The sequence below is a fragment of the Ranitomeya imitator genome, chromosome 5 (assembly GCF_032444005.1).
Source record: "Ranitomeya imitator isolate aRanImi1 chromosome 5, aRanImi1.pri, whole genome shotgun sequence".
Classification (NCBI taxonomy): domain Eukaryota; kingdom Metazoa; phylum Chordata; class Amphibia; order Anura; family Dendrobatidae; genus Ranitomeya; species Ranitomeya imitator.
In genome coordinates, this window is record NC_091286.1 from 406,044,542 (window position 1) to 406,063,195 (window position 18,654).

Below are 18,654 nucleotides of genomic sequence, written 5' to 3' on the forward strand. Positions count from 1 at the left end.
ACTTAACCCATTCTGTATCAGCAGCTGCGCTCTCTAGCCCCACCGCTCTCAGCCCCCCCTCCCCACAGCTGCAAGGACACAGCTCCCAGCTCGTTCCTTATCAGTGGCCCAAGCAGAAGACTTCAGCTCCAGCCCCCCTCCCTTACACAAATCCAGTCTCATATTCCAATATTCATTTTAACCCTGTGTCTGGAAATCTCCCTCGCCATGTTAATTCTCAGACCAAGACAAGACAGATACAGGAGTATTATCCCTGGAAGCCCTCTGACTAGCTAGCTATGCTAAAATAATTGGCTGACCCTGAGAACAAACCTTTCCCATTTTACAGACAAAGATAATATGATGGACGTATAAGTGCACCTGAGCAGACCTAGAGAGTTGGTGAGCCAAGATGATGGTCAAATGGCCAATCATCTGTGCCTTTATAGCCTTTTTACTAGGCACTGCTCCTAATAGCCAGATTCCTACTCCACACTGATGAGGGGCAAAAACCCCGAAACAGCTGTCTGTGGATGGATACCATGCTTGGCATAGGTGGCTTTCCTTCATAGGATGCTGCCCTTCCCGTGGTTGTTCCTTCCCGGGGAAAGGCCTGGCTATTCACTGCTTGCGTCGAGAAACACGTGATGGTGTCTCCGCAGCTTCTTTACTTGCATCTGCATATTTCCCATAAGGGATGGGGGCAGTGTTCTGGAATCACTGCGTTGAGAAACACGTGATGGTGTCTCCGCGGTGTTGGATGTTTTGGTCTCCCCGAGGCCAATCATCTGTGCCTTTATAGCCTTTTTACTAGGCACTGCTCCTAATAGCCAGATTCCTACTCCACACTGATGAGGGGCAAAAACCCCGAAACAGCTGTCTGTGGATGGATAGCATGCTTGGCATAGGTGGCTTTCCTTCATAGGATGCTGCCCTTCCCGTGGTTGTTCCTTCCCGGGGAAAGGCCTGGCTATTCACTGCTTGCGTCGAGAAACACGTGATGGTGTCTCCGCAGCTTCTTTACTTGCATCTGCATATTTCCCATAAGGGATGGGGGCAGTGTTCTGGAATCACTGCGTTGAGAAACACGTGATGGTGTCTCCGCGGTGTTGGATGTTTTGGTCTCCCCGAGGCCAATCATCTGTGCCTTTATAGCCTTTTTACTAGGCACTGCTCCTATTAGCCAGATTCCTACTCCACACTGATGAGGGGCAAAAACCCCGAAACAGCTGTCTGTGGATGGATACCATGCTTGGCATAGGTGGCTTTCCTTCATAGGATGCTGCCCTTCCCGTGGTTGTTCCTTCCCGGGGAAAGGCCTGGCTATTCACTGCTTGCGTCGAGAAACACGTGATGGTGTCTCCGCAGCTTCTTTACTTGCAAATGGTATTTACGTTATATAACCCCTATGCAGATGAACATAATGAGATGTGTATCCTACACGCCCTTTCCCAATCAGTTTGCAAAAAAAAATAAAAAATATGGGCGAGTGTCTTTAACCCTGTCAGTTAGAATATGTTTATGTCACGTTGCTTCAGTATGTAGATAATCTTTTGTTGTGTGCACAGACAGAGCAGGAAGCCATTGTTGCCACTGTTAGTTTTCGCAAGTATCTGGCAGATCTGAACTGTGGGGTTTCGGCCTCGAAACTTCGGTTCTGCCTTGGTCAAGTGATATTTTTGGGTCACTGTCTCATTCAGGGTGCCAGACACCTCACAGAAGAAAGAAAAATAGCCGTCAGCTACAAAGGATGAGACTGAGCTCCAGCGTTTTCTTGGACTATGTACTTATTGTTGGTAGTGGATACCGGACGCATCCCGCATAATGCTACCTCTCTACAATGCCCTGAATGACTGTTCAAGATATGGTGATGATTTTGGCAGATTCCACACTGGATAAGCTGTTACTACGGAAGACATTGTAGTGCACGCAGCTGCACTCCCTCCCTCCCTCCCTGTCAGGACAAGAAGCAGAACTTCAGGATCTGTCTACTGCATGTGTTCTGGCCAAAGACAGGCGGGCTAATATATACACGGACTCACAGTATGCATTTGGTATTGCTCATGATTTCAGAGCCCTATGGGCCAATCGAGGGTTTGTTACTACTGCCGGGACTCCAGTGAAGAATGCTGAAGCTGTTAAAACCCTTATGGACTCAATCAAATTACCTACCCAGGTGGCCATTATCAAAGTTAAGGAGCATGGTACTATGGAACAGTCCACAGACTGTTGGTAACACCTTTCTGGATATGCAAGCAAAAGCTGCTGCTCTTCTACCCGTTGAACCGCCCATACCAGCTATGGTGACCACACGCTCTCAGCGTAAACAGTTACAAGAAACACTGACTCTACAGGAACCTGATGATCTATGCCAGACTGAGGTTTTCTGCCGGACCCCGCGAGACCGCTTAATGACGATGTAGAGAGTGTCTCCAAAGGAAGAAGTGAAGCACTGGAAAGCTGATGGAGCACGTATGGACAATGGTCGCTGGAAAAAGGACCAACTTGTGTGTCTCCCTAAGCGGACGTACCCTGCTATTGCCACGTGGGCGCATGGGCCCACACATCGAGGTATCTGTCTGACCTGCAATCCCGGTCAACTTCAACGTGTAACCCCGAAGCACCTTGCTAAGCCCGACTATCCTTTCCAAAGGCTCCAGGTGGACCTCATCACGTTGCCTAAGTCTGAAGGTATGAATATTGTCTGGTGGTTGTCGATATGTTCTCCAATTGGCCAGAAGCATTCCCCGTTACCAACGTGACTGCAAAGACCACAGCAAAGAAACTGGTGATGGAAGTTATATGCAGATATGGTGTTCCAGAAGTTGTTGAAAGTGACCAAGACCCGGACTTTCCTTCTCATGTGTATCAGGAGGTTCTGACAATGCTTGGATCCACTGTAGCCGTCCATATTCCGTACCATCCACAATCTAGTGGGAAAGTTAAGAGGCTGAACGGCACATTGAAGGGACAATTGACCAAAATGATGCAGGAGACTACAGCTCCATGGCCAGGGCTCTTATATATTCGTACTACCCCTATTGCAAAATATGGCCTGTCCCCATATGAGATATTGTTTGGTGCTAGGTTCTCAGTTGTAAATTTTCAGTCTCAGTAGTTGTCAGAAGAAACTGACTGTGCTGTTCAATATGTTATTCAGTTTAGTAAAAATGTTGCTAACACCCATGTTTTAGTTTCTTCTTCCCTTCCAGATTCAGCAGAAACCGATATTGGTCACAATTTGAAGCCTGGTGGTTTTATGGTCGTGAAAAGCTATGTCAGAAAACACGGACTAGAACCCTTGTATGATGGTCCCTACCAAGTCCTCCTCATTATTCCTATGTCAGTAAAGCTGGAAGGAAGGCCTTCGTGGATCCACGTATCGCAGTGCAAGCTGGTCAAACAGACTAATGGCAAATAAGGGGACATGATGTTTTGGTTTTTCGTATTTCCATATAATAATATTGGTAACCGCATGGGACAGCCTAAATTCCACAACATCCTTGAATAATAAGTTTGTACAATATCATGAAAGATTAATAGTACAGATGGGTATAGCCAATAAAATTGTCAGTTCTATTTTCATTTACCCTATGATTACACAAATGTGGGATAAATTGCTTAGGGCCACAGATTATCCAGATGATCAAATTTGGGGATATATTGGATATACTTAATACCACTGCCTGTGTTATGAATCTGTTGAAGGGTTTAAAGCCCACTGATTGCTCAGATTAGGTCCCACTAATTCATGAAGCACCTAAACTAAAGGTCCCAGGGGGATAACCGTATTAGCTGATAATTATACCTGCTATAATACCCACGACACTACAGGTACACCAGTAGGGGTCTTCGAGACAGGTTTCTGCAAAGAGAACAGTTCCCTGGATACTGACTTGCTAGCTAATCATACACAGTATATGTACGACATTTATTGGTTGTGTGGAGATGGTAAGCTCCGTCCTAGGTTGCCTAATGCCTGGACAGGTCAATGTACCCTTGTTAAACTAGCTGTGCAGTTCAAGATTTTACCTTGGGATCCGGAGACACCTGATGAATATACCAGAAAGAGGAGAAGTCTCGATCAGCTCCATATGAGTTATGAAGAAAATCCATTGATATATGTCGATGGCATTGGAGTGCCAAGGGGGGTGCCTGACCAATTTAAAGCCCAGAACTAGATCTATGCTAGCTTTGCTTCTATAATCCCACAGGTGCAGATTAATAAAAATGTTGATTGGATCAATTACATATATTACAGTGAACAAAGGTTTGTCAATTTTACCTGTGATGCTTTCCAAGGTATAGTTGAGGAGTTGAGCCCTAACACTAGAATGACCCTCCAAAACCGACTAGCCCTTGATATGATTTTGGCTGAGAAAGGAGGAGTCTGTGGGATGGTGGGAGAGGAATGTTGTACCTATATCCCTCAGAACTCTGGGGTAAATGGAAAGACCATGATAGCCCTTAAAAAGATAAATGGGTTAGCAGCAGAATTAAAAACTAATGTTGGAGTAGACACATCTTTCTTTTCCGGCTGGTTGGGTGGGCTCAAAGGATTCTTTCAACAAGCTTGTCTGGTACTGATTGCCCTTCTTGTAGTTGGATCGATAATCCTCTGTTGTGTTATTTCCCTGTATAAAAAGGTTATCACTGAAGCAACTCCAACTGGCACCTTCCTCAACCAAGAAGTAGACTCACCAGAGTATGATGGCACTGATCCAGGGGAGATCCCCAAGTACGTCCCCCTCAAGAAGATAGACAATACCCTTTACTCTCAGATGATGCTAAGAGATTTAGTTTAGGGACAGCGGGAGAACTCCATGTGAAGCTAGTGAAGGGTTCAGCTGCCTGGAGGCCTCTCACAAGGGGAGAGCTTTTGAGGTGTCTGGATGAAGAAATCCACCTCCCCTTTCCCCATCACATGGACAGTCTCGAAGGATCTTTATTTTTAGGGAAAAACTTAGTGTTTAGGGGGGGATTGTCAAGGTGAAAATATATATCTTTATACTCTTTTGTACTTTTATATATTCTTATGCTGTGAAATAATAAGTTTTTCCCCTTATGTTTGCTAATGCAAATTTAACTGTATTTAAGATGGCTGCCAGTATTCACATAAGTTAGAAGATATTCAAAGACTCAGAGATTAATATGATAAAGACAATGACCGTAATAAGGACAGTTGGTGAGCAGACACCTTCTCCTTTCTTAATCCAGCCAATTGGTTTGAGGGACTTGCGGCTGGATAGCTGGAATCTTACAAAGTTTGTTACATATCACTTCCTTTATCCTTGTCATGTATGTAATACTAAAACTTGTTTTTTGGTGTATTTCTGTATGTATTAGGAAATTCTGCACTAAGACAACTAATGATGAAACCAAAAGCGTTGCCACCCTTGCTCTTCTCTACACCGATTTTACAAAGTTACCTGATGAAGATGTTGAAGCCAAGCGCATGGCTATCTTCAAAAGATCCCAACTACTGTTATCAATAATTGTTATTCATAAATTCTAGTATACAGGAGGGACGGGTACGCCGCAACAGCCATGTCTGGTAACATGGCACCAGTCATGTGAAGACCAGTACCCCTCGAGCTTATAGCTTGGGATAGTACCTCTGATGCTGGACATTAGTTAACAAAATTTATCTAGGGGGGAATGTGAAGGAACAAATTATGAAAGATTCTCCATTTTGTGCTTTGACTCCATTTTGTTGTTGGTTAAAGATAAATTCTGTTATTTACTTAGGTAGAAGGTTACAGCTGCTATGAAATAACTGTCCTGTTTCTCACGAAGATAACATTTTGTTATTCAGCTAGTCTATGGTTCATAATTGGTATAAAGACCTTGAGTATTCTAACTCGAGTGAGCCAGATAAGAGACTCGTGGAGGTATCGCTATACAAGACTGAGGCATCTGTTAATATGTTTTTCTATGCCAAAAAGACATGACTATATCTGTAGTTTCCATTTTTCCTGTATCCTCATGGGTTAAGTTTTTCCTGTATTCTTATAGGTTAAGAACTGTGAACGTGTTCTTATGCTGATTGGTTGAAGTATAATTTCTATGACTATGAAAAGTCAGACAATAAACAGGGGCCCAGAGATCTGCTCGATCCCCCACACAGAGGCACGAGTCTCCGTCTGGTCATTTTCAGTTGCCGGCAACGCCCTTTAGATTAATTTGGAAATCACTGAGTCAACCGTGAAGGATCACTGTAGATCCTCCCTCAACACACATATTATATATATATATATATATATATATATATATATACATATATACACACTATATATATATATCTATATATATATATATATATATATAGATATATATATATATATATATATAGATATATATATATACATATTAAATATAAATATATATATATATATATATATATATATATATATACACAAGAAAAAAAGAAAAGCAGCACAAAAAAAATAGTAAAAAATGTGGACTTTATTGCCTGAACGGCGTGGCAACGTTTCGGATATCAAATCCTTTCTCAAGCAGTGAACACATAGGTGAGACAATCATTTATATGTTACTCATACCAATCTCATTACAGAGCTCATTAAATATAATATTAAAAATATAAAGGACCTCGTCTATGTGTCAGCTATGTAGCGGCGTGGTGGAGATACATAGACGATGTCTTCCTCATATGGACAGGGACGAAGGACCAATTACTTGAATTTCATGAATATCTAAACACGATTGATGAGACAATCAAATTCACCCTTGTATACTCGGATACAAATATACAATTTTTGGATGTGAATGTCCAAATGGAAAATGGTAAATTAGCGACTCAGTTATATACAAAAGCCACTTACAAAAATGATTTGTTGCTTTTCAGTAGTCAACATCCAGAAAAGATGAAAGAGTCCATTCCATACAGTCAGTTGATACGAATTAAAAGAATTGAGAGCAATGAAGACTCTTTAGCAAAATCTATGGAGGGAACTCTTAAAAAATTTTCAGAAAGAGGGTATCCAAAAAATGTATTGCAATCTTGCCTTGTGCAGGCGTGTACTACGGAGCACAGAGAATGAACTTCAATCCAATATTGCAGCCAGCATGCAGCCAGCGGGTAAGGAAAGGGTGAATCAAAAACCCCAAAACCCTGCCTCCATGGCTGAAGATTGTTCCCTCCAAATTCAGGTGACAGTGTCCCTTTAAAAGGCCAAAGGTTTTCTCATCCCAATACCAATGAAGAGTTTAAGATCCGGCACTATTTGACGTGCGATTCAGACTATGTGGTCTATTTGCTACAATGTCCCTGCTCGTTATGGTATGTCGGTGAGACTACATGTGAATTTAAAACAAGAATCAATCAACATCGACATACCATAAGGAAAAAACGCATGGACTTACCTGTCTCTAAACATTTTACGGAAAAATCACACACGGAAAAGGAGCTTCGGTTCAGTATTATTGATACAATACCAGCTCAAAGAAGAGGTGGTGATCGTATTCAGTTACTTAAAAGAAGGGAAATGGAGTGGATTATGAGACTAAAGACTCTAAAGCCATATGGTCTTAATGTAGATTTTAAGTATAGTCAAATTATGTGAAATTGTGCGTAATATGGTGATGTTTTGATTCTTTTCTTGACTTTATTGGTTTTTGGAATGTATTTTGACTAAGGGATTACTAATATGTTTTCCTTCTTGTCTTCTTTTTGTGTTTCAGATGTCCTTTCCTGTGTTATGAATATGTGACAAATTTATTATTCAAAATGTCTTTATTCTTTTTGCCCATGAGAATGTTGGTTTAAAAAATTTTTTTTCCATTTTTTTCTTTTTTTGAAAAAAATTTTTTTTTACTTTTTTGTATTTTTTCTTTAAATAAATTTTTTGTAATAAAATTTTTTGTAATGAATTTGAGCTGTCATGGCATTATCGGACCCACTGTATAACAGCATCGTGTAATATAATAAACTATTATGGGAGCAACCACGATGTGTTTGAGCGTTTGTTTTCCTTAAAGGGATGTGTAGAAGGTGGCCATAGGATATGGACCGTTTTTGTCACATTAAATGGAGTGGAGAGATGCGGGGGTTTCACGCCCCCCTAAGATCTCTGTTTCCATATTTAGGAATGGGACATGATACCCTTATGTAGGGGTCCCCCTGATATTGTGACAGTAAGAGGGCTTATGCTCTGGTCCTTCAGTCCATGGCACGTTTAAGTCCTCCCTGGATTAAGAATGATATTCATGCCTGTTTTGGTTTGAGTGGTGGTGCTCAGGAACATCAGTGACTACGGGACGGCTTTTAGCCATACGATGTCTGGTTTTGAAATAATTATGAGTCCGTTATAGCCGGATATGATTAAATATTAAATACGTACTTTAATTAAGTTTTTACTCTTTCATTCTTATGGGCAATGTTTTCCCTTAATGAACATGGCGCCTGCGATCCTCGGTGAGACTCTGCGCGGCTGCGGGCTGTGGCATTATGGGTCTATTGACTCTGATGTCACGGACATGCGCAGTTGCGCGGAAGAACGCCGAGAACCGAGGCGTGCAGGTCAAAGAATATTTCATATGTTCGTAACTTATCAGGAAAGGTACACCTGATTTTAATGGTTTATAATTGATTATTAAGGATATTTTAAGAAGAATCACGCGACACGTTATATCTATTGTTCACTGCTAATGTATTTAATGGAGATGTCCTTTTCACATGGAATCACTTCATGGAGTGGTGTTTATTGTAACTTATTTATATTTTTAATATTATATTTAATGAGCTCTGTAATGAGATTGGTATGAGTAACATATAAATGATTGTCTCACCTATGTGTTCACTGCTTGAGAAAGGATTTGATATCCGAAACGTTGCCACGCCGTTCAGGCTATAAAGTCCACATTTTTTACTATTTTTTTTGTGCTGCTTTTTTTTTTTCTTGTATTGTTTGGGGCCATTTGGATTAGTGGCTGGAAGAGCTTTGCACTGCGATTGAAGGTATTCTCTGGATGCTGTTCCAATTTTTTTTTTATATATATATATATATCTATATATATAATTGTCTAAGGGTTTTTCCGTCTGTCTGTCTTTCTGTCTGTCTGTCTGTCTGTCTGTCCTGGAAATCCCGCCTCTCTGATTGGTCGAGGCCGGCAGGCCTCGACCAATCAGCAACGGGCACAGCGACGATGATGTCATAATGGTTGCCATGGCGACGATGATGTCATAAAGGTCGCCTCGACCGATCAGCGACAGGCACAGTCAGCCGCGAATTCTGGAATCATCATTGTCCATATACTACGGGGACATGCATATTCTAGAATACCCGATGCGTTAGAATCGGGCCACAATCTAGTATATATATATATATATCTATATATATATAATTGCCTAAGGGTTTTTCTTTCTGTCTGTCTGTCTTGGAAATCCCGCGTCTCTGATTGGTTGAGGCCGCCAGGCCTCGACCAATCAGCGATGGGCACGGTATCGACGTTGAAATCCCGCACCTCTGATTGGTCGAGGCCGCCAGGCCTCGACCAATCAGCAACGGGCACAGCGACGATGATGTCATAAAGGATGTAGAAATCCCACGTTTCTGATTCAGCGACGATGATGTCATAAAGGTTGCCTCGACCAATCAGCGACGGGCACAATCTGCCGCGAATTCTGGAATCATCATTGTCCATATACTACGGGGACATGCATATTCTAGAATACCCGATGCGTTAGAATCGGGCCACAATCTAGTATATCTATATATATAATTGCCTAAGGGTTTTTCCGTCTGTCTGTCTGTCTGTCTGTCCTGGAAATCCCACGTCTCTGATCAGCGATGGGCACAGTATCGACGTAGAAATCCCGCGTCTCTGATTGGTCGAGGTTGCCAGGCCTCGACCAATCAGCAACGGGCACAGCGACGATGATGTCATAAAGGACGTAGCAATCCCACGTTTCTGATTCAGCGACGGGCACAGTATCAACGTAGATGTCATAATGGTTGCCATAGCGACTATGATGTCATAAAGGTTGCCTCGACCGATCAGCGACGGGCACAATCTGCCGTGGAATTCTGGAATCATCATTGTCCATATACTACGGGGACATGCATATTCTAGAATACCCGATGCGTTAGAATCGGGCCACAATCTAGTTTATATATATATATATATATATATATATATATATATATATATATATACACACACACACAGTATAGCACCCCAGGAGTCCGGTTGCCACAGTGGCATTGCCTCCCTCACAGGGGGGTGATGACATGCCTGGAAGCAAGGAGGGTTTCCCTGACTAGATAACACTCACATCTAACACCTTTCTTGACTCCAGACCAGAAGGGGGAGCTCTAAATCCGGATTCAGGGGAGCTGCTCTATAAGTTCTGGCCTGGAGGAGGGGTGAGTCAGTCAGTGTCTTGAACAGAGGAGAGAGGAGAGCAGTAAAAGAGAACTTGGGGAGTGGAGCTGCAACCAAGCTCACCCCAGTACTGAGTGCCAGAAACCGGACACCAGAGTCCATGGTTGCATGGGTACTAAAGTCTCGGCAGCTAAATCCGGAGGGCAGGAGACTGCAGGTCTCCTGACCCCATCTAACACCCAGAGGCACAGCAGCATATCAGAGCCCAAAGCCGCCATAAAGGAGCGACACCTGCAATTAGCTCTAGTTGCCTGCCACACGGGCAAGTACTTCAGAACACTAAGGAACAGAGGACTGAGCATAGCTTTAGGCAGCAAGGACCTCAGAGGACAGCGCAGCAAGGAGGCCTCAAAATCCATCTGGCTTAGGCTGGTTTCACACTTGCGTTTTGATCTGAAGAGTTTGTACCGCAAAAAAAGCATGCGTTTTTTTTCCTATGTTTAACATTAAAAACGCATGCGTTTTTTTTATACGCGTTTGGTTGCGTTTTTGAACGCATGTGTTTTTTTGTTGCATGCGTTCATTTGCAGAAATGCAACATGTAGTAATTTTCAGAGGCTTTTTTTGACGCATAAAAACGCATGCGTTCGTATGCGTTTTTTTGCGGCAAAAAATGCATTGGAGTCAATGGAAACGCGTGCGCTTTTTACGTACATGCGTTTGCATGCGTTTTTAAGAGCATGCGTTTCAATTAAGATAAGGATGTCTAGACACTGATAAGCCACCCCCTAGCATCAAGGTGATAAAAGGGAGCTTGGGGGAAGTTTCAGGTCACTTCTCATCAGACTCTGAAGAAGACAAGACACTGTCAGGCTGCATTTTGGAGGACAAGACCCAAATCATTGTGAGTATATCCTAGCCAATGCCTTTATTTTCTATTTTTTGGCTCTACATGTCCTAATTTCTTCCATTTATTTCTTTCTACATGCATCAGAATGTCTTCTGCGGAGTCTTCATCTGAGGAGGAGTACCAGCCACGTGAGTCGGAAGTGGAGCACGTCAGTGAGGTGAGTGTTTGCCTCGTCAGATTGGTAAGTATTCACTGTCACATCGACACGTGTGACAATTTGATTTTTACTTTTTTTTAGAGCACTTCTACTGAGGCACAGACCGGGCAGGAGCAGCGGAGTGAAGGTCCGGTGGGAAGACGGCAGCGGGTATGTATACAAGGCTGACTGTCCTCATTGTAATATTCTTGAATCTTCCTTTCTTTACACTCGTATTTCTTTAAATTTTTCTTCTGGAATCCTTTAGTATGTTGACTTTCGTATTCATGCCATTTCTCAGCATCTGTTCTCTTTCTTTTCCTTATGTGATTGAGCAAACTTTAATTATTTTCTTTTAATTTTAGGTTTCACGATGGGACGATGACCGTATTGACAATGACCTCCTGATAACCCTGGTCCAGGAGCGAGTTCCGTTGTGGGACAGCCGGGATCCACAGCATGCAATGAACAGCACGCTCCGCCGTTTATGGAGTGAGGTGGCACAAGCGTTGTGGGATGGCTGGGACAATGCCCCGCCACGGGCCCGTAGTGCATTTGGTAAGTATTGCACTGCAGTGTGAAGCAGCAGAGACCTTGGCCGTGCTCTCTTGACTGTGTGTGATGAAAGAAACTCTTCGGAGTTTCTTTCATCACACATAGTTGTCATTGCACGGCCAAAAGTCCATTTACTGATCATTATATTTTATTTTTATTTAACAGTGAACAAACTAAGAACACGTTGGCGTTCCATGAAGGACCGCTTCAACAAGGACCTTCGCGAAGAGAGTCGTGTTGCCAGTGGTTCAGCAGCAAGGATCAGACCGTACAAATACCATCGTGTGCTGTCATTTTTAAGACCGGTCCTTTTCATGAGAACGTAAGTATTTCTTACATGCTTTCGGTTGTATTGCATTGACATAATATGTATTTTCAAATTCCACAGGATTTAGCGTCTGTTTATTTTTTGGTATTAATTTTCTGTTTCCTTTTTTCACAGCACACACAGCACGACTGTCGCCCCAGGTTCTGGAGCGGTCCTTCAGCCGGCAGCCACGGACCCGTCCCAGCCATCCAGCAGCGCAGCAGCAGGTGGGCCTTCCACACTTACTGGAGACCAGGGAGCTGGCCCATCAGGTCTTCCCCTTTCGCAGTCCTCTTCCACTGCACCATTTTTTGCGGGCACATCCCGGCAGCGACAGAGGGCTTCGGACAGGTCACTCATGCCCGAGTTTTTGCACTTGAGCTCGGTTTTACACAAAGCAATCAAGGCTTTAGGTGACCGAATGGATGTGTCTCATAACCTCTTAAATTGCCGTATCCAGGAGGTCACCAAAAGCCTTGATCAAGTTAAAGCTGACCTCCAGAGGCCAGCTCATCATTCTTTCAACCAAATTGAGCAGGGCATGTCGGAACACCTTAGCCCTGATCTCCAGCTCAGTGTGATGCAGGCCTGCAATGCTGCTTTTGTGCAGGCTATGCAGCAGAGTCGCAATTTACAGCAGACAGTGGCGGCATATCCAACTGTGCCATCACTGTCACGATTAACCTCCATTCCTACCTCTGCTGCATACCACTGCACGGCCACCTCAATTCCTTCCACAGGTGGACTCCACTACAGCGGCAACACCATTACGAGTCATGTTGGACATCCCACCGCCACCACCGTGACAACCCCTGCTCCGGCTTGGACCTCCTCCACTGACACCACGATGCCGCAGGACCCTGGCGTGGCTTTTCGGACCAGCCCCCCCCGATGCAGCAGGACCCAGGCATGGCTTTCCGGGCAGGACCCCCTCCGATGCAGCAGGACCCAGGCATGGCTTTCCGGGCAGGACCCCCCCGATGCAGCAGGACCCAGGCATGGCTTTCCGGGCAGGACCACCCCTGATGCAGCAGGACCCAGGCATGGCTTTCTGGGCAAGACCCCCCCGATGCAGCAGGACCCAGGCATGGCTTTCCGGGCAGGACCCCCCTCCCCGATGCAGCAGGACCCAGGCATGGCTTTCCGGGCTGGACCCCCCCCGGATGCAGCAGGACCCAGGCATGGCATATCGGAGCGCCACCCCCCCCCCCCCAATGCAGCCGGACCCAGGCATGGCCTATCGGGCCGGCCCCACCACGATGCAGCAGGACCCTGGCAGGGCTTTGTGTTCCCCCCCAATGATGCAGCAGGACCCTGGCAGGGCTTTATGTTCCCCCCCAACGATGCAGCAGGACCCTGGCAGGGCTTTATGTCCCCCCCCCCACTACGACGCAGCAGGACTCTGGCGCGGCCGAGCGATCGTCAAGCGCAATGGACTATGACACAGTGCAGCCGGACCCTGACGTGTCTACCGCCACCACACTACAGCATATGAGCCCACCAAGACGTCCCCCTACCAGGCAAACCCAAACAAAAACTCATTAAAAAAAAAAAAAAAAAAATTCTTAGTATTCCTCCCCATCACCCACCGATGTGTCTGTATTCTCAGTTTTGTCTCACCCTTCCAGTGCGTCTCAAGCCTCTCATGTGTCAAGCCCCATCCCCGAACTTCCAGACCCTTCCAGTTTCATTGCCCCTTCTCCTGCCACCTCTGCGTCGTCCACGGTTAGCCGGGCATCAGTTCTTCACACCCCCCGTTTACAACACTCTACGCCAAGCCATCGCGGTACAATCCGTCGCGGTACAAGCAGTCGCGGTACCAAAAAATAAGTTTTACAATTTGTTAACTAAATAAAAAATGTTTAATTTGCCACAATTATGTTTGGTTTATTGTGTCTATCGCCGCCGGCAATACACACCGTGAGCCAAGAAACTTCAACATACACGTATTCTTTGGGCCACAACATATCTCCATTAGTTAAAAATACAAGACTGCAGCTATACAGGTCCTTCTCAAAAAATTAGCATATAGTGTTAAATTTCATTATTTACCATAATGTAATGATTACAATTAAACTTTCATATATTATAGATTCATTATCCACCAACTGAAATTTGTCAGGTCTTTTATTGTTTTAATACTGATGATTTTGGCATACAACTCCTGATAACCCAAAAAACCTGTCTCAATAAATTAGCATATTTCACCCATCCAATCAAATAAAAGTGTTTTTTAATAACAAACAAAAAAACCAACAAATAATAATGTTCAGTTATGCACTCAATACTTGGTCGGGAATCCTTTTGCAGAAATGACTGCTTCAATGCGGCGTGGCATGGAGGCAATCAGCCTGTGACACTGCTGAGATGTTATGGAGGCCCAGGATGCTTCAATAGCGGCCTTAAGCTCATCCAGAGTGTTGGGTCTTGCGTCTCTCAACTTTCTCTTCACAATATCCCACAGATTCTCTATGGGGTTCAGGTCAGGAGAGTTGGCAGGCCAATTGAGCACAGTAATACCATGGTCAGTAAACCATTTACCAGTGGTTTTGGCACTGTGAGCAGGTGCCAGGTCGTGCTGAAAAATGAAATCTTCATCTCCATAAAGCATTTCAGCCGATGGAAGCATGAAGTGCTCCAAAATCTCCTGATAGCTAGCTGCATTGACCCTGCCCTTGATGAAACACAGTGGACCAACACCAGCAGCTGACATGGCACCCCACACCATCACAGACTGTGGGTACTTGACACTGGACTTCAGGCATTTTGGCATTTCCTTCTCCCCAGTCTTCCTCCAGACTCTGGCACCTTGATTTCCGAATGACATGCAAAATTTGCTTTCATCAGAAAAAAGTACTTGGGACCACTTAGCAACAGTCCAGTGCTGCTTCTCTGTAGCTCAAAAGTGGCTTTACCTGGGGAATGCGGCACCTGTAGCCCATTTCCTGCACACGCCTGTGCACGGTGGCTCTGGATGTTTCCACACCAGACTCAGTCCACTGCTTCCTCAGGTTCCCCAAGGTCTGGAATCGGTCCTTCTCCACAATCTTCCTCAGGGTCCGGTCTCCTCTTCTCGTTGTACAGCGTTTTCTGCCACATTGTTTCCTTCCAACAGACTTACCATTGAGGTGCCTTGATACAGCACTCTGGGAACAGCCTATTTGTTGAGAAATTTCTTTCTGGGTCTTACCCTCTTGCTTGATGGCCTTCTTGACATCTGTCAGGTCGCTAGTCTTACCCATGATGGGGGTTTTGAGTAATGAACCAGGCAGGGAGTTTATAAAAGCCTCAGGTATCTTTTGCATGTGTTTAGAGTTAATTAGTTGATTCAGAAGATTAGGGTAATAGGTCGTTTAGAGAACCTTTTCTTGATATGCTAATTTATTGAGACAGGTTTTTTGGGTTATCAGGAGTTGTATGCCAAAATCATCAGTATTAAAACAATAAAAGACCTGACAAATTTCAGTTGGTGGATAATGAATCTATAATATATGAAAGTTTAATTGTAATCATTGCATTATGGTAAATAATGAAATTTAACACTATATGCTAATTTTTTGAGAAGGACCTGTATGTGTGTCTTTAGTATTGAGATATGAGGTGGCCCAAAAAATATAACATTTATTTCCATACTCTTTTTTTGTATATGCCTAGTGTGACAGTACGAAGAGAATATGGTGAATATACAAGGCAGTTATCAACTCAATAGGTCAGGTGTTCAAAAACTCATAAGTTAGGACACCTGACCTATTGAGTTGATAACTGTCTTGTATATTCACCATATTCTCTTCTTTATACCTAATCTATTACACACCAATTGAGGTGACAATGGTTGTCTCACGCTAAATATCTATGATCGCCTGCCCAGGTGTAAGAAATTGTGAATTCATGACCCTGTATATGTTTATCATGAATTCATTATTTCTGACACTTGACTTGATGAGTATAGATAGCGTGACAGTGATTGTCTCAGTCTTGACGCAATGACGTCAACAAGCTTACCAATAAATCAACATGGTTGCCATTATTAGAAGTATGTGGCCAGTGTTTTATATCATTATTTGTAAACCAAAATAGGGAGTGAAACAATAAGAGGTCAATTATGATATTAAAATAATAACTATTACCTCTGCCTCTATCACCCACTCCTGGTTTTGGATTACAAAAAATGATATTACATACATATGTACTGGCCGTTTTTGGGCAACCTTTGTTTGGAAAGAAAAAAAGATAGGAGACACGGTAAACACAACCAACACTAAAGTTTATTAATTTGAAATATTTTTTATCATTGTAGAAAATTACTGGTAAAGATAAAGATACAACAGGACATTTATACAACATTGTCCTGCCATGACACACGTCCAATATCTGAAACAAAATAGGCCTCAAATTGGTCCCGCATGAGACCAACGGCTGCAGTTGACCGCAGCGGGTGATGCTGAAAATCAGGCAGTGGGTGGGCAACTGGTTCATCCAGTTCAATGTGGGGTCGCTCCTTAGTAATTATGCAATTGTGGAGAACCACACATGCTTTGACCACCTCGTCGGCTGTTTCCACTTTTAGATTTATGGCTGTTGCAAGAATGCGCCATTTAGCAACCAGAATGCCAAAGGTACACTCTACTGTTCTCCGGGCCCTGGTCAGTCTGTAGTTGAAGATCCTTCTAGTGTGGTTCAAGTCCCGACTGGAATATGGCTTCAGCAGATTTTCACACATCTGGAAGGCCTCATCCGCAACCATAACAAATGGCAGCGGTGGGCCTTGAGTGTTGGGGAGAGGCTGTGGAGGAGGAAAATTAAAATTGTTGCCATATACACGACGGCCCATATCCGAGCTCTTGAAAGTCTGGGAATCATTGCCACGGCCAAAGCTCCAATGTCCACGGAAATGAAGCGACAGTCTGCATCAGCTATTGCCATGAGCACTACAGAAAAATATTTTTGTAGTTGAAAAACTCCGATCCTGTTCTGGCAGGTTTGATAATGCGGATGTGCTTTCCATCCACCGCCCCTAAACAGTTGGGGAAATCACACACATTCAAAAATTTATCTGCAATTTCGCGCCACATGTCCACGGTGGGTACTGGTATAAACTCCTCACGGAGTACATTCCATAAAGCCCGACAGGTGTTCACAACTATTCCGGACAGGGTGGATATTCCAAGCCGGTATTGGAAGTGGAGGGAAGATAAACTCTCCCCTGTGGCAAGAAATCTAGAAGAAAAACACAAACAAAAAAACAACATTACAATCTACTCTTTTTATGGTGTGGTTAAAAAGAAAAAAAAAAAGAGGAAAACACAAAAAAAACTTGTCAGAATAAACAAAATAGGGACTGTCATTGGTTTAGATTTTGAACGTACCTTAATGTCACCAGCAGACGTTCCTCGGATGGAATCGCTCTACGGAGCTGGGTGTCCTGCCGCCGTATGGCTCCTTATACACGAGACAGCAAATCCCGGAACGATTCTTGCGACATTCTCGTGTACTCCTGGAATTTCTCCGGGTTGGCATTCAGCTCGGCATAGAGCGTGTGATAGGCTCCACGGCTCTCACGCACTTCTATTATGGGGTGCCTCCAAAAACACCTACGTTGTCTCCTTCTCCATCTTTCGCGGTTTCGGTCTTGCTCCCAAGCAAAAGCACAGGCCAGAAAAATCTTGAAGCTGAAATCCAGGTTGAAATAAAAACTCTCCATGCTAAGATCCATCATGACACAGGAAACAGTAGCAAGCTGTTAACATTTCAGCAGCCCTAGGGTATATATATATATATATATATATATATATATAGCCCATCATATACGCCCTCTCTATTCCCATTGGTGGTGTCAGGTTATCTTTGTTTGGCTCCTGTGATATTTTTGGAATTGTGCCAAAAAAATGCAAACGCATGCAAAAATGCATGTAAACATGTGTAAACGCTGCGTTTTTTAAGACGCATGCGTTAACGCATGCAGCAAAAAACGCAGCGTTGACACGTGTTTACATGCGTTTTTGCATGCGTTTGAAACGCGTTAAAAACGTATGCAGATCAAAACGCAAGTGTGAAACCAACCTTAGGCTACGTTCACACTAGCGTTGCGCCGCTAGTGTTTTTTGACGAAATCGGACGCAAGAAAAATGCAACTTGTAGCGTTTTCTTGTGTCCGACGCTAGCGTCTAAAACGACGCACGTGTCGGAAAACGCGTGCAAAAAGACGCACGCGTCCCCTATGTTGAACGTAGGGGCGCGTCGCCGCTGCGTCGCCGACGCAACAGCGACGTGACGCTAATGTGAACGTAGCCTTATTGAATCCTAAGTTGCTTCCAGGCTCCCCGGACCTCCATTGTCATCTGTAACTAGTGCCCCGGCCTGCACTTCAAACCGTGAGTAAAAGTGTGGGAACTGCACCCTGCTGTGTCCTCTGAATTATTACTG

At 43.9% G+C, this 18,654-nt stretch overlaps 1 protein-coding gene across 1 annotated transcript in view; it reads left to right on the plus strand.

The window, feature by feature from the left end:
* Positions 1-18,654, plus strand: part of LOC138637780 (uncharacterized) — a 94,514-nt gene that overhangs the window by 52,545 nt on the left and 23,315 nt on the right. Inside the window, exons 5-7 of the mRNA XM_069726700.1 lie at positions 7,681-7,755; positions 11,318-11,390; positions 11,735-11,805. Of these exons, the coding sequence (XP_069582801.1) occupies positions 7,681-7,755; positions 11,318-11,390; positions 11,735-11,805 (219 nt within the window). The remainder of the gene's footprint in view (positions 1-7,680; positions 7,756-11,317; positions 11,391-11,734; positions 11,806-18,654) is intronic.